Source organism: Phascolarctos cinereus, unplaced genomic scaffold (assembly GCF_003287225.1).
Source record: "Phascolarctos cinereus isolate Bilbo 61053 unplaced genomic scaffold, phaCin_HiC Scaffold_5;HRSCAF=322, whole genome shotgun sequence".
Lineage (NCBI taxonomy): Eukaryota > Metazoa > Chordata > Mammalia > Diprotodontia > Phascolarctidae > Phascolarctos > Phascolarctos cinereus.
Window position 1 is genome coordinate 155159064 of NW_027555958.1, and position 15679 is coordinate 155174742.

The 15679-nt window shown below is 36.3% G+C and overlaps 1 protein-coding gene across 3 annotated transcripts in view; it reads left to right on the forward strand.

Moving 5' to 3' along the window:
- Window positions 1–15679, forward strand: part of ATG5 (autophagy related 5) — a 137327-nt gene that overhangs the window by 8555 nt on the left and 113093 nt on the right. For 2 of the 3 annotated variants that reach the window (XM_020976929.2, XM_020976930.2), the window contains exon 3: window positions 2965–3092. The exons of the other annotated variant lie outside the window; for it this stretch is intronic. In XM_020976929.2, the coding sequence (XP_020832588.1) occupies window positions 2965–3092 (128 nt within the window). The remainder of the gene's footprint in view (window positions 1–2964; window positions 3093–15679) is intronic. 3 annotated transcript variants of the gene reach the window in all.

Genomic DNA, 15679 nt, shown 5'->3' on the forward strand with positions numbered 1-15679 from the left:
GTACAGCTCAGATTGGGAACCTGCAAGGTTTCAGTGCTCCCGCAGTATTCTGATCCAGGGCAAAGTCTGATTGTTGTTGTCCTTTGGTCTGAACTCTTCAAGTTCTTGACCTGGGCTTTGATATGAGCAACAGTGAACTGCACCTGTACTTAACCACTATCAGCCGTCTGGGAACTGGGAATTGGACTCCAGCCAGCCTTTTTAGAGTTATGTTTATTCCTCACCACACATTCTATAGTCTAGCCTAACTGGTCTCCTTGTCTCAATATCCCATCTCTTTTTTTTTCTGTCTTTGCACAAAGTATTCTCTGCACCAGCAGTGTACTCCTATACTCCCGTACTTCTTTACCTCTGTCTTTTAGAATCCCTAGATACTTTCAAAACTCAACTTAAGTCCCATGTCCTACATTAGGCCTTTCCTGATGGTACCCACTTTCTTGACTCCTGATGGTACCACTGTTTCCCCCAGTTAACTGAGTGCATTAGTGTTAACAATCAACAGAAAAGAGGAATTTGGGAGAAGGGTAGGTCTTATTGGAAAGGTAATTGATTCACATTTTTACGTTTTCAGTTTGAGATTGTAGTAGGTCATCGAAGTGGAAATGTCTGATAGGCAGTTGAAATGTGAGAGTGGATATCATGGCAGAGATCAGGGTTGTATGTACAGATTTAGACTGGATTACATGGATTTGGGAGTCATGCAGAATTTGAGAATTGGAAGGGACCTCAATATACTTCAAGGCCAAAGCGAACATGAAAGGAATCTCTGCTGTAACATAACTGATAGGTGTTCATCCACTACATCATCTATCCTGAAGCTATAAAGCTGCAGAAATGAATGAGGTGAGCAAGGAAGGGGCAAGTTTGGTGTGCTAGGATCTTTGCGTATAACCACATTTATGGGGCTGGAGAAAGAAGATAAATCAGTGGAAAAATAAAAACCAGTTTGAGGCAGGAGAATAATGAAGAGCAATTTCACAGAAGCTGAAGAAAGAGAGGGCATCAATAGATGGCAATGTTCTACCATGTTAAATGCTGAAGATTGGTAGAAGAGGATGAGAACTGAAAAAGGGCATTGAATTTAGCAATTTAGTCACTTGAGACCTAAGAGATAAGTAGATTAAGGGATGAGAACAGAAGACATGTTCTAGAGTTTTAAACACTTTTACAATGCTGTAAATAGTTTCTCCCCAACATTAGTTTCCCATTGGGCAGTGATCCTAATGAGATAATATTTCCAAAGATTATAGTCTCTTTTCCTCCTTCCTGGCAGAAATACTGAAGGGAATTTGTTTTGCTTGACTATAACTTTTTGTTAGTTTTCTTTTTTGGGGGATGGGGGAATGGGGAAATATGATAGACAAAATAAATGCTTGAACATATTTAATTAAGAACATCAAAAACAAAACCAGAAAGAAACCTGTGGGCTATAATTTAGGCTAGACTTGGAAAAATGGACTACTTGTCAAAGGCCTGCTTATTATCTAATGAGATGTGTGGTTTCATGGTAAAGAATTAACAGTGTCAAACTCCTGTGAACTCAATGTCAAATCATGTAAAACCAGTGATTGCAGCAAAAGGATACATTGCATAGTAATGTTAAAAAGTAGTAACATAAGTATAATTAAAAAAATTAGTAACTAAGAATAGTGAAAGAATGTTAAAAATAATAAATGTATTTCTGAAAAATGAGAAAACGGAAGAGAGCCAACTCAGTACCCTCTTTTCTTTCACATTATCTCCATTAGAGTTTTTACCTCATGCAGCAGCCCAAAATACTCATATCAAGGATCTTCCCTAACATATCCCAGTGGGCCTCACTACAGATTAGAGTTTCTTTATAAGAATAGAATCATCAGTCACTAGTACTTACTTATGGCAAATTGTAAATGGAATGCTGTGTAGCCTAAGAGGGTAACAAGACCTTCATCTATGACTTTAATTTCATCTTTGTTTCCCTGATTTGGTTATCACCAAACTCTGCCTGTCCTTTCTCAGTTTTCACTAAGGTGATTGAGTTGATAATAGCATTTACATTTGTGGCCTAGACTGTTTTAGTAGGCTTTCTGCCTTGTATATCTTTGCCTTTGAATCTGCTCTGCACGCAACTGCTAGAATAATTTCTAAAAATACTGTTCTCATGATGTCATTTCTGAAATGAACCCATAGCTATTGCTTATGCAAAGTGTATTAGTTTACAATCTCTAGGCCTGGCTTTTAGGTCTTTACTAGCTTCTGCCTACTTGTCCATTCCTTAGTCTTTCCTTTTTTTGGTATTAATATTACACGCTCAGTTGTACTTTAATTCAAAGACATGCATCATATCTTATCTCTTTGTGTCCTCCCTCTGACATCTGTACCTAACATGGAGTGGACATTTGATAAATGTTGTTGACTTGTTGACACTGCATCATGATAACTTCATGATGAACATAAGAACAGTATTATTTCCGCTTAGTTTGGTTTATTTAACTGAAGTGAACCATCTTAAATTTTAGTGCCTCTTGGTAGAAGACCCTCTTCCATTTGAAATCACTTGATATTGACTAAATTACATACTAATCTTGTTTGGGGGGGGAATAGTTTTGAGAAGTGTTACTGGTTCAGATCAGTGTACCTGGTAGCACATAGTAATACTTAATAATTACTTGTTGATTGATTGACTTTCTGGTTTTTATGTTAATAAGTTGAAGCTTTCTGCTTCTACCTGCATTGTGTTGCACAAATATTTTCTGTAGATAATTTCTGTAGTGTAATTGTTTAAAGCACAATTTTATTCATTATGTATAACTCAGAAATCTTAAAGTGTTTAATAGTTTTTTATCTGCAAATAACAATTGTGGGTTTATTTAAAATTATATGAAGAAATAAAGTGAATTGATTTTTTTTGTAACTCAGAGGCCTATTTAATGCTTTTGAAAAAACTATGTAAATAAAATACAGTTCTAAAAATTTTTATTTCAGTTGCTTTTACCAAGAGTAAGTTACTTGACGTTGGTTACTGACAAAGTGAAAAAGCACTTTCAGAAGGTTATGAGACAAGAAGACATTAGTGAGATATGGTTTGAATATGAAGGCACACCACTGAAATGGTGAGTGAATTTCTTTGAATTACATTATATATCTTTTATTTTTATAAAATACAGCTCAGTAGAGAAAATTGCAATTACAACAACTTCCTTCAAAGATTGTTGCTAATCTACCTTATATATTTAAAAATAAACCATCTTAGCATTATTAATAATTTTAAGTGGAAAAAATCCACTTCTATTGGAGTATGTAGTTAAATAGGCAGAAAGTTTTAAGAAATAATTTTGATTGGAAAATATGTTTTTATTTGTATGAGCGTCAGTGTGGCATACTGAATAGAGAGGTGATCTTGTTGGGAAGACATAGGTTTAGGTGCTGCCTCTGAAGTGTACTGACAAATCCCTTTATTTCTGAGTCCCAGGCTACTCTCTAAGACACAGAAGTCATCAATATACATTGGAAGAAGAAGTTCCTCACATAGACCTTCCTAAACCAAAGAAATCACAGGTGTACTCCATCCTCAAACCCCAAATCTATGTTTATATGACACCTATAGTGGTAATATTTGCCAATATTTGTCTATGCTAAATTCTATTATAGTAAATATCATTAGGAAGAAGAGTCATATTTGATTTTATAATTTTCATTTCTACTTTTATATTAATCAGATCCAAAATAAAGTTAACTTGACCATAAAATGATGAAAGATATAACTGCCTTGAAGAAGGCACTTTTTGGGTTGATAACCATAATTAGCTTACTGTTATGTTTTGAAGAATGCCTGTTTTGGATTCTGTTTTTAATATAAAATTTACTTGTTTCTTCCAAATATAATAGCAATTTGGTAAAAAAAAAAGTGTATTCTTAATGAAAACCCGTGTGTTCGTTGACACTTGATAACATAAGTCTGTGATAATCTAACCATAGAGAATTATGTATTTCAGATATTTTCTTTAGTAAGATATTGGAATTTTTGTTGTTAGTTGATTGATATATGAAACAGGTATTGTGGTGCAATGCAAAGAACATTGCACTTAGAGTCAGAAATGAAGATTTGTGGGAGAGGTGAAAGTCCAGCTTCTGTTCCTGGGATAAATCCCGTAGTAGTTCCTTCTTTGGTGGCAACAATTAATCTTTCTTGCCTTCCCTGAAATAACTCTTGCTGTCCAGAGTTGTATACATCTTCTTAAATCTTACAGCACATAGAATAGTGGTATTTATTTTTCCAGTCTACTTTGTAGTTCACTGTATTCTGCTGGAAAGGGAATGAGTACCTGGCATTAATGAGTTTGCCCAACTTTTCCAAATCTGCCCCGTTCTCTCACAGCGTATGAAATATAAGATGCACAGATCACAAGGCAAGTGCCCTTCTTTCTGAGACCCATCTGTTTAAAAATCAAAATTCATTTGTACACATAAGAAAAAGTATAAGATAAATATAAGGAAAACCAGTAGAGTGCAGTGTCATTTAAAGGGAGGAAAGACAGTCAAGAAGAATGGGGAGTCATCCGTGTCAAACCTGCAGAGAAATCAAGGACAGTAAGAGCTAATCAGAGGCAATTCATTTGGGCAGTTTGAAGGTCATTGGTAACCTTCAAAAGAACAGAATCTAAATTGGAAGGAGTCAAGGAGTGAATGGGTGGTGAGGAAGTAAAGGCAATAAATGTAGGTAAGGCTTTTTATAATTTTGACTTTGAAGAAGGAATGGTTGGATATTATTTTGCACAGAACAGTAGAAAGGTTTAAAGAAGGAGTTTTTATTTCAAAAGATAAAGGAGATTTGAACCTGTTTGTAGGAAGGAGAATAATGTTGGTTAAGAATCCAGGAGGAGGAGTTCACTTTGATAAGGGAAAAGATGACTTTTCCTTGGACACTGGAAATGAATAAGAGAATATGGGTAAATTCATGATGTGACCAGAAAAATAACAAATGAGTTTCAGTGTTGGAAAATACATATACCTGCCAAGACACACGGTATAACAACTATATGAGTACCACTGCCAAACACTCTTTATACAAAGGAAAACCGAAATAATTGGAGAATTATTAATTGCTCTTGGATAGGCCAAACCAACATAATAATCATAATATAGAAATTTATTTTCTTATTCAGTGTCATACCAATCAGACTACCAAAGGATTCCTTTTTATAGCTAGAAAAATTCGTAACAATTCATCTGGAGGAACAAAAGGTCAAGAATGTCAATTAATGAAAAAAGTGGGAAAGAAAGGGGCCTAGAAGTGCCCGGTCTCAAACTATACAACAAAGTAGTGATCAAAAACAATTTGGTACTTGTTAAAACATAGAGGTTTATCAGTGGAATAGATTTAAGTACACAATGTATAGAAGCAAATAAGCACAGTAGCCTAGTGTTTGATAAACCCAGGCATCCCAGCTTTGGGGGCAATAACTCACTATTTAATAAAACTGTTGGGAAACTGGAAAGCAGTTTGGCAGAAACTAGGTATAGAAAAGCATTTCACACTGTATATCAAGGAAGTTTGAGAGTAGAATAATAATAATAATAATAATAATAATAATGTTTGAGAATAGGAGAATAAGAATAAGCGCCATTCCTCAATTGACAACTGGTCAAAGCATATGAACAGGCAGTTTTCAGAGGAAGAAATCCAATAGTATCAATAACCATGTGAAAAGTGCTCTAAATAACTAATGATTAGAGAAATACAAATGAAAAACTTTGAGGTTCCATTTCACACCCATTGGATTGATAAGTTAATGAAAAAAGAAAAAGAAAAATGCTGAGGGAGTGTGGAAAAACAAGGCACATTAATGCGTTGGTGGTGGTGCTGTGAACTGGTCCAGCCAATCCGGAAAGCACTTTGGAACTCCACCCAAAAAACTAAAATGTGCACATCCTTTGACCCAGTGATAACTTATTACTACTACCTGAAGAGGTCAAAGAAGGAGGGAAAGGACCCATATGTGCAAAAATGTTTAAAGCAGCTCTTTTTGTGGTGGCAAAGAACTGAAAACAGGACTGTCCATAAATTGGGAAATGGCTGAACAAATTGTGGTATGTGAATGTGATGGAATACTATTGTGCTGTAAGAAATGATGAAGGGGAGGGTTTTAGAGAAACTTGGGAAGACTTGTATGAAGTGACTCAGAAACAAAGTAAACAGAACCAGGCAAATAATTTATATGATAACAATAATATTTCAAAGACAAATAACTTTGAAAGACTTGAGAACTCTGATGCACACAATGATCAACTGCAATTCCAGGACTCATGCTGAAATGTGCTGCCCAGCTCCCTGTAGAGAGCTGATGGATTTGTTGCTTATTAAGACATATTTTCTTGGACATGGCCAATGCAGAAATTTGGTTTGCTTGACTTTACTTGTTTATAGTAGGGTTTTGTTTTTCTTGCTTTCTCAGTAGGAGAGGTCTGGGAGTGAGAGGGAGAGAACTTGAATCTTACTCTAAAAATAAATTTTTTAGAGAGAAAATACACTGGTAATGTATGTAGGGAATGGCAATGCGAACCGTAATGTGATGGACCTTAAGCTATCAGAGCCCAGCAATAAACTGTTTCCTGAAGATATTGGCCCTTGTGTTGCTTTTGTAACATTATAAAACCCAATAGTAATTGGCATCTTTAAGAATGGTATTGACAACAAAAACAAACCTGAGCTTACTTTTGTATCAGAGTGGTTCATTCATGTCTAAAGTGTGCAGTTTGGTTGTTGTACCTCAAGAAAGATACAAAGAAGTTGAAGAAAGTTAATCTAACTAATAATGATAAAATGAGGTGCAGGCATGTAGCTATTAGTGACAATAGAAGAGTGGGAAATTGAAGGTTGAGAAGAGATAGTATATATACAGTAAGCCTAGAAAGTGAAATTGAAACCAGATTGTGACGATCTTAAAATGCCAAACTGAGGAATTTGTGATTTATCCTAGAAGCAATAGAGAGCCACCAAAAGTTCTTGAGCAAGAGAATAGCATGGTCAGACTTCTTTAGGAAGAATTTTTGGACACTTGTTTGGAGAATGAATTAAAGGAAAGAAGAGTTTAATTAAAAGGCTGCTATAATGGTCTGAGTGAGGAGTTTATGATGATGTGAACTAGAGTGGTAGATGTCTAAATGGAAAAAAGGATGGATATGAGAGGTGTTGTGGAGATAAAATTGAAAAGAAGTGGCAACTGAGTGGCTTTGTGATAAAGGACAAGGAAGGGTCAAGGATGATTCAGACATAAACCTGGATGACTTGAAGGATAGCTGTTCTCATAAAAGAAAAAAGGAAGGTTGAAAGAGGTCTGGGATTATTGGGAGGTGAGGGGACAGGAGGAGGGGGGAAGGATGTGGAGATAATAAGTTTTGCTTTGCACATGTTGATTCTAAGATTCCTGTGAGTCACCAACCAGTTTTCAATGGATTGGAGCTTCAGACAGTGATTGGGACCTTATATGTAAATCTGGGAGTTAACTCATAGAGATTAACTGAGTCTGTGGGAGTTAAGAGATCCCTAGGAAATAAAAGAGAAGTGAACCCAGAGCTTTGCCTTGGATACTACCCATAGTTAGGGGCTGGGATATAGATGTGGATCTAGCAACAGAGGCTGAGAAGAAGCAGCCAGACTGATGGGAATAGAACTATAAAAGAATAGCATCAAGAAAGCTGGGAGAAGAGAGAATTCAGGTGAAGGGAGGTGGTCACAATGTTTTAGGTTTCAGAGAGAATGATTCAGGCTGTGTAACCATCGATCTCAAAGTAGCCCAGAAAACTCTTCATGTGAGAGAGAGACAGACAGAGACATAGAGACCAAAATAAAGAGAAAGATACTATTTCTGAATTTTTTTTTGTTTTGCCAGTATTTATAGCTTGAGATATTGTTGTTTGGTCTTTTTCAGTCATGTCTAACTTTTCTTGACCCCATTTGGGGTTTTCTTGGCAAGGATACTAGAGTGGTTTGCCACTTCCCTCTCCAGCTCATTTTACAGATGAAGAACTGAGGCAAACAAGGTTAAGTGAGTTGCCCAGGGTCACACAGCTAGTAAGTGTCTGAGGCCAGATTTGAACTCAGGAAGGTGAGTCTTCCTGACTCCACGGTTGGCACTCTACTGTCCCACCTAGCCACTCCAGCTTGAGATAAGTTTGGGACAAATAAAAGGAAGCTGGTGTTAGGCTTAATAGGTACTTTTTTGTTTTGTACTTTATTACACAGAAGCTAGTAATTTTCTGGAATTAATTCAGGATGTGGTAAAGGCTATAGTTTACAAAAGATTTACATACATTATATATCTACAAGCCGTGAATTTGTTATTAAAGGAAATGGATTTTTGCCAAGTTCTTAACCTTGACGTTGATATTGGGGAAGATATATTGCCTTTGGTGTGTTAGAGACAGAATACTTTACTTGAATTTGACCTAGAATGGCTGTTCTTATGTCCTTGATTACAAACACCATAGATGAATTAAGTTTTTGGTGGAAGTACTTGGCCAGCAAGTACAGAGATTGAAGAAGGGGAGGTAGGAAAAAATACTAGCGGCAGTTTGTTCTTTGAAAATATGACATTGGGTAAAACATTAGTAGCTAGGTCTAGAATTGTTCATCAGTGATGAAGAGAGCAGTGTTTTGCTGGATATGTCTGTCTGTGCTTTTTTTTCCCTCTAATGAATTAGTTTATGAGGAAAGAATCAATAAAAGTATAAGGTGAAAATATAAGAGTAGAGGGAAATAAGGGTGGGAAAAAGTTAAGGCTGGAGAATTGATATAATAGAAAGCTGTATGTAACAACATATGTATATATACACACATATATAATAGTTGTAAATAAGATATTTTAAATAATCTTGATATGTGTGGATCTGCTGATAGACTGTATGTTTCAATAAGGACCAGTTGAGCTAAATTCAGAGAGGCTCATTTTCTTCTTGATTGTAAGGTGATTAATTTTTCAGCCACTTGAAAAAGTCATCTGTTAAGATATTACACAATTGTAGTCTACATTAATGGAAGGAATATTTATACCAGTGAAATCATTGATCTTTAAAATAATGAAGAAATGCTAAATCTTAAATCATTGTACAAACATATATGGCTATAACATAGGGCACTCCAAAGAGTCAGTCATAGTTGGCTGATAAATCTTGAAACTGACCTAATTGACATTGCAGATAATAGGTTGCCAGACCACACCCAGTTGACTTATGTCAGCAAATACTCCTTACTTTTGGTGATTTCACTGCTTGCAGGAAAATAAAAAGTAGTTTTTCCCCTATGAAAGATGTTGGAGACCCAAATAGCTTTCACATTTATGTAGCACTTTTCATGCAGCCACCTTGTGAGATTGGTAGTACAGTACCTCAGTGGAATTCCATGTCTTACATGTTTTTCCACTATACCATGCTGCCTCTTATATAACACATTGAATCAATCTCTGTATTAACTGACTGCTAAGCCAGAATTTTATTTCAACTGGCTGCTCTCTTTTCTAAGAAATGTAGTATTTATTTACATTTAGTAATAATAACTGATTTATTTAGTACTTTTAAAGTTTGCAAAGTATTTACAAATATCCATCTCTTTCTGATGGCTTGTCTCCTCCTGATGTTGTAATAGTTGGTCTCATGTCTGCCATGTATCACAGGAAAATGGCTTTGGTTGGAAGCTGTAGTTCTTCCATGTATCCATTACTGTTTAACTCCCTTTTAAAATTATCTCTAAAAATATTTTTTTACTAAGCTAATTATGAAAGTGATTAGGTTTTTAAAAGATAAGCATATCTAATATCTTTATTTTATCCCTGGTTAGCCATGAAGAGGACAATAGTTATCATTTTATATGTAAACATCTTCTTCAAAGTTAACTGTTTCCTTATAGAAAAAAAAATCAAGTTTTATAGACTTCAAGCATTTTTTCCTTTAGATATTTTTTTCCCTTCCAACTGCTAGTGATTTAAATTTAATTTAGTTAAATTTTGCAAAGGACCACCCTTCATCTCAGAATTTAGGAACTTAGCTAGGAATTTCCCCTCAGATCAGTGCTCAGCAAATCCCTCTTAATCCAAGGAATGATTAACTATTTGGGCACATGACACCCACTTCTCTTTCTTCTCTGGAAAAGGAAGTAGGTTGTCTCATGACAATCACAGGAAGGTCTCTGTCTTAGTTATTGCCAGCAAGATTTTTGCCAGAGTCCTCCTTAATAGTGTAATCCTTCACCTGGAAGATGATGATCTTCCTGAGAGCCAGTGTGGCTTCAGAAAGGGATGAGGAATAGTCAATATGGTGTTTGTTGCCCAGCAACTCCAGGAGAAATGCCAGGAGTAGAACAGAGGTCTGTACATAATGTTTGTGGTTCTGACCAAGGCCTTTGATTCTGTCAGTTGTGAAGGCTTGTGGAAGATGATGGCAAAATCTGGTTGGCCAGAGATGTTCATCAGTATTTTATGTCAGTTTCGTGACATGTTTGCGCAGGTTCTGGATAATGAATAATGTTCTCTTGCTTTCCCAGTCACCAGTGCAGTGAAACAGGGATGTGTGCTTGCTCCCATGCTTTTCATCATGATGTTTTCAGAGATGTTGTCAGATGCTTTCAGCAAGGACAAAAAATGGCATCAAGATCAGCTACCACACTGATATTCAGTTAACTTGAAAAGGCCATAAGCCAAGCCCAAAGTGGAGGAAGAGTGGATTTGTGATTTTTTGTTTGCAGATGCTTGTATGCTCAGTGCAGCCGCTGAGACACGACAGTATGATTTTGCTGCTTGTGCTAATTTTGGCCTGACAATTAACATCAAAAAAACCTGAGGTTTTCCACCAGCCAGCATCGCACCATCCATTTGTGGAGTCATCAGTTACAGCAGATAGAGAAATTTTGAGTTCCTTTACCTTGGCATTGTACTTTTCAGGCCTGTACACATACATGAGGAGGTTGATGGACACATTGTCACAGCTAGCTCAGTGTTTGGGAGGCTCTGAAGGAAAGTGTGGAAGAGAAAAGGTATTAGGCTGCCTACCATGCTGAAGGTCTGCAGAGCTGTTGTACTGACCTCATTGTTGTATGCCTCTGAAACCTGGACAGTATACTAGCACCATGTTAGGAAACTGAATTGATTCCATTTGAATTGTTTTTGGAAGATACTGAAGATCATCTGACAAGGTAAGGTATGGGAAACTGAGGTCCTTTCTTGAGCTGAACTGCCAAGCATTTAAACTCTACTTCAGAGAGTACAACTCTTGAGCTGGCCATGTTGTTTGAATGCCAAATGAACATTTGCCTAAAAGACTATTTTATGTAGAACTCACACAAGGCAAGTGCTTACACAGAAGTCAGAAGAAGTGATACAAGGACACTATCAAGGTCTCTCTGAGGAACTTTGGAATCAGTTGTGAGACATGGGAGCCACTGGCACAAGACCACCCAGCATGGCGTGCCCGCATCAAAGAACGCGCTGTGCTCTCTGAGCAAAGCAGAATTGCAGTAGCTCAAAAAGAAATGGGAGATGTACAAATTTAGAGACATCTCCGCTCTAGATGTTCATATGGACTATTTGTGCCCAACCTGAGGTAGAGACTTCTAAGCTCATATTCGTCTGATCAGCTGCAGTCAGACACACTCTACCTTGACCCCAATATAATGATGTCATTTTGGTTCTCTTTAAGAATGAAGGATAACAGGGACAGCTAGGTGGAGCAGTGGATAGAGCTCTGGCCTTGGAGTCCGAGGACCTGAGTTCACATGTAGTCTCAGACACTTGACACTTAGTAGCTCTGTGATCCTGGGCAAGTCATTTAACCCCATTGCCTCACCAAAAAGCAAAAAAAAAAAAAAAGAATGAAGGACAGCAACCAACCAACTTGAGAGGTTTCCTTTTAAAAGAGAAGCTTGCTAAAATGTAATGTAAATGAAAATATTTAGCTTTAGCTTAAATTTTAATCTAAAAATTTTTTAGATTTTTTTTACCTAAAAAACTTTTAGGTTAGCATTTTAATGAAGGGTGGGAGGGATTATTCAGCCAAGTAGTCACCATTAGGTTTTAAGTATCTGTATAAAGGAAGTGACCCCCCCAGAAAGGAGAGTGGCAGGGGTGTTAAAGGAATGGAGAGAGGTGAAGGTAAGTAATTGAGAAGTATGGACAGTTAATTCTTTCCCGTCATTTAGTTCAGTACTCATTGACGGTACATTTGTGAACTTTAGTTAGGAAAGGAACTAGTTTTGGGAATAGAGTAGTCTTTCTGGGGAGAAGAGATTCCCTGTTCTTCTCCCATTCCCACTCCCTCTTTATTCATATAGGTCTGCTTTTATATGAAAACATTTTCAAACTGAGGTAATTAATAATCTGATTAACACTAATATTCATCTAAGGATGGTAAAAAAAATACAAATCCACCATTTACAGGAGAGTACTTAAAATCATTTTTAATTAATTTGGGTTTTCAATTTCAAAATCATTTTTGACAAAGTGTGCACGGTTTATTTAAAGAAAATTTCTGTCCCCCACTTTTCTCTTTATTATCTCCATCTTGGTCCATTTTCTTTACCCCTTCTCTTTCCTTATTAACTCTTTTTCTTGACAAAGCCCTTTAGAAGGAGGAGAAAACTCTCAACCCTTTAAATATAAAAATATTTAAAACTTAGGGGTATAAATTCTAGGCATTTCGCATTTAGGTATGACAACAGTGGCATATTGGTTTTTTACTCAGTCTTTGTTATTCTCCACCCTAAGATATTGATCAATAAATACATATTCCTAATTCACAATATCTTTTTTGTAATTTAAACTTATGTAGAATGTTGTACAGTGCCATAAAGCAGTGAATATTTGATACATTTTTCATTCTTTCTGACCCTGGAAGACAGTTATAGGGAAGCAGATTTTGTTTTTTTGGGCAGAAAAACTTCAAAATTTTGAGACTACCTTCAAAGAGAACCCCAGGGCTTATGCCTAGAGGGATGGGAGAAGGTATGAGAGCTCAAGTAAACTCCCTCGGATTAGAAATTTTTTGGTGCTTCTATAAATGCCTCTATAAGTGCCATCCATAGGTGCCTTTGCACTCAACTTATTGACTACTTCAGTGATTACTGTTTAAGATTACAGGAAAATTGCTGTTCTGTTAATAAGTTGTTTTGGGGGAAGTTGGGTTGGTGGTTGACTTTTCTGTTTGCTTTGCTTTGACTTTTTTTCAGTTGGTTAACCAGCAGAGGGTGCTCCAGTATTACATTTTATTAGGTTATATTCCTAGGTTAGGAATGACATATCTTCCCTCCCATTCATTAAGTTGAAAGTTAATTTTTTTTAATTGTTTATGTCATTTATTCATGTTTACTTCAGAGAAGTCATCCTTATCCTTAGTAAAAATAACTTGACAAAGAAGTACTGGGTATTTTAGACCCTAAAGCAAAAATTTCATAAAGGACCCCTTCATTGTTATTTGAAAATAAATGCTTGTAACAGAGAATAGACTTTTCATCTCATTCCTCTCACCATGACTGAATGATTGGAAAATATTTTTACACATATCAGGAAGGCATCTCAGATCGTATATATATTACAGAGTTTAAAGTTGAAATGAAAAATCTTGTAACTGCTTACAGATAATAACAATAATAATAGCATTTACATAGCACTTTGAAATTTGCAAAGTCCTTTAAAATATCTCATTTTATCGTTATAACAGCTCTGGAAGGTAGGTGCTATTATTTATCTTCATTTTACAGATGAAGAAACTGAGGCAGAGACCTGAGTGACTTGTCCATAGCCACACAGCTGGCATCTGAGGCTAATTTTTGAACTCAAATCTTCTTGACTCCAAGTCCCATCCTCTATCCATTGTACCACCTAAACTTCTGGTAGCATGTAAAAATGGACAAAAGTTGAATTTTGATTAATTTTGCTGGGTTGCTTTTTTCCTCCCTCTTTTATTCTAAGGATGGCTGCCTTGGGTAGGGAGAGTAAAATGATATATTTCAAAATGAGAATGTTGTAAAAAATATTTTTTAAGAATTAATGTATTTTTAAGATTAGTTCTAAACAGTAATAAAAATATTTTGACTGAAAATAATTTGTTGATATTTGAGCTGGCAGGACAATTTATTTTAATAAACATGTACATTGCTTAAAACTACATCTCTGAAAAGTCACGTGTACAAAACAAATATATTTGGATGTGATTATTCAGTTTCTAAAATGGATTTCTCTGAAGAGCCCTGTGAAATAGTGAGAGTCAGTCTTGTATTCAGTCATTTTCTATCTTGTCATCACTTATATTCTTTTATATGTGTATCTTTAGGCTAAATTTAGGTTATATAGACTACATATTTAGGTTACATTTACATAGTTCTTCAATGCATTATTCCAAAAGTCTGTTGTGGCACAAACCCTAGTAAAATACTTAGGGTAAATGGCTTTGATTGGCTCTGGATTTATTGCACTTTTCATTGCTGAATGAGAATCAACAGTTGAAATGGTGCATTTTGTTAAGTGTGGATGATAATTTTCTCCCTGGAAAAATGTGTATTGAGTATCTGATTTATGGAGGCACTGTGTTAGACAGTAGGGGTACATCAAGGCATATAATTCAGTTAAATTCAGCAATTAAGCACTGGGCCCTAGGGTAGATGTGAAGTTTAGATAAGCACATTCCTGCTTTTATGAAATGTGCCCTCTAGTAGGTATGAAATACTGTGAGTTGAGACAAAGGTATGGATATGAGAGATATTGTAGTGACAGAATTGACAAAATATGCAAGTAATTGGATATTGGAGTATGTAAGGGGAGGATGAAAAGGTAAGGATGACTCTAAGGTGGTGAACCTGGTGCACTGAATGGATTATTGTTCCCTTGGTAGAATGTTGAAACTACAAAGAATGAGTTTAAGGGAAAGAGAATGATTTTTTCAGGGGTGGGGTGGGGTATTGAATTTAGAATGCATCTGGAAGATGTCCAGCAAGCTTTTGCATCCATTTGGCAATTCAGGGTAGGAGTTCGGGAGAGAGCTGTATGTTTGTAATAAATTCCACACATTACTTTTAGTCATTAAGTCAGTAAATGTTTATTAGGTGTCTGCTATGTGCCTGGCATTGTGCTAAGCACTAGGAATATAAAAAGAGGCAATAACAATGTAAGGTAAAGACAGTCCTTGCCCTCAAGGAGCCACAATCTGATGGGAAAACAACAAACAATTATGTACAAACAAGCCATACTCAATATAAATAGGAAATAATCAAAAAAGGGAAGGCACAAAAATTAAGCAGGGTTGGGAAAAGCTTCCTATAGATAGAAGATGGGATTTTAGTTGGGATTTAAAGGAGCCTGGCAAGCCCACGGTTGGAGATGAGGAGGGAGAGCATTCTAGGCCTGGGGGCCAGACAGAAAAAATAACTGGAACTGAGAGATGAAGTGTCTTGTTTGTGGAACAACAAGGTCAGTTCCCTGGATTGAAGAGGACATGGCCGGGAGTTAGATATAGCAAGGTTGCAAGGTTGGAGGGGACTAGGGTATGAAGGGCTTTAAATAGTAGAGGATTTTATATTTGCTTCTAGAAGCGATAGGAAACCATTAGAGTTTGTGTGTGGGGTGGGTGGGGTGACATAGTTGGAATTGTACTTTATGAAAATCTCTTTGAGGACTGACTAGAGGATGGATTGGAGTGGGGAGAGACTAGAGACAGGTCC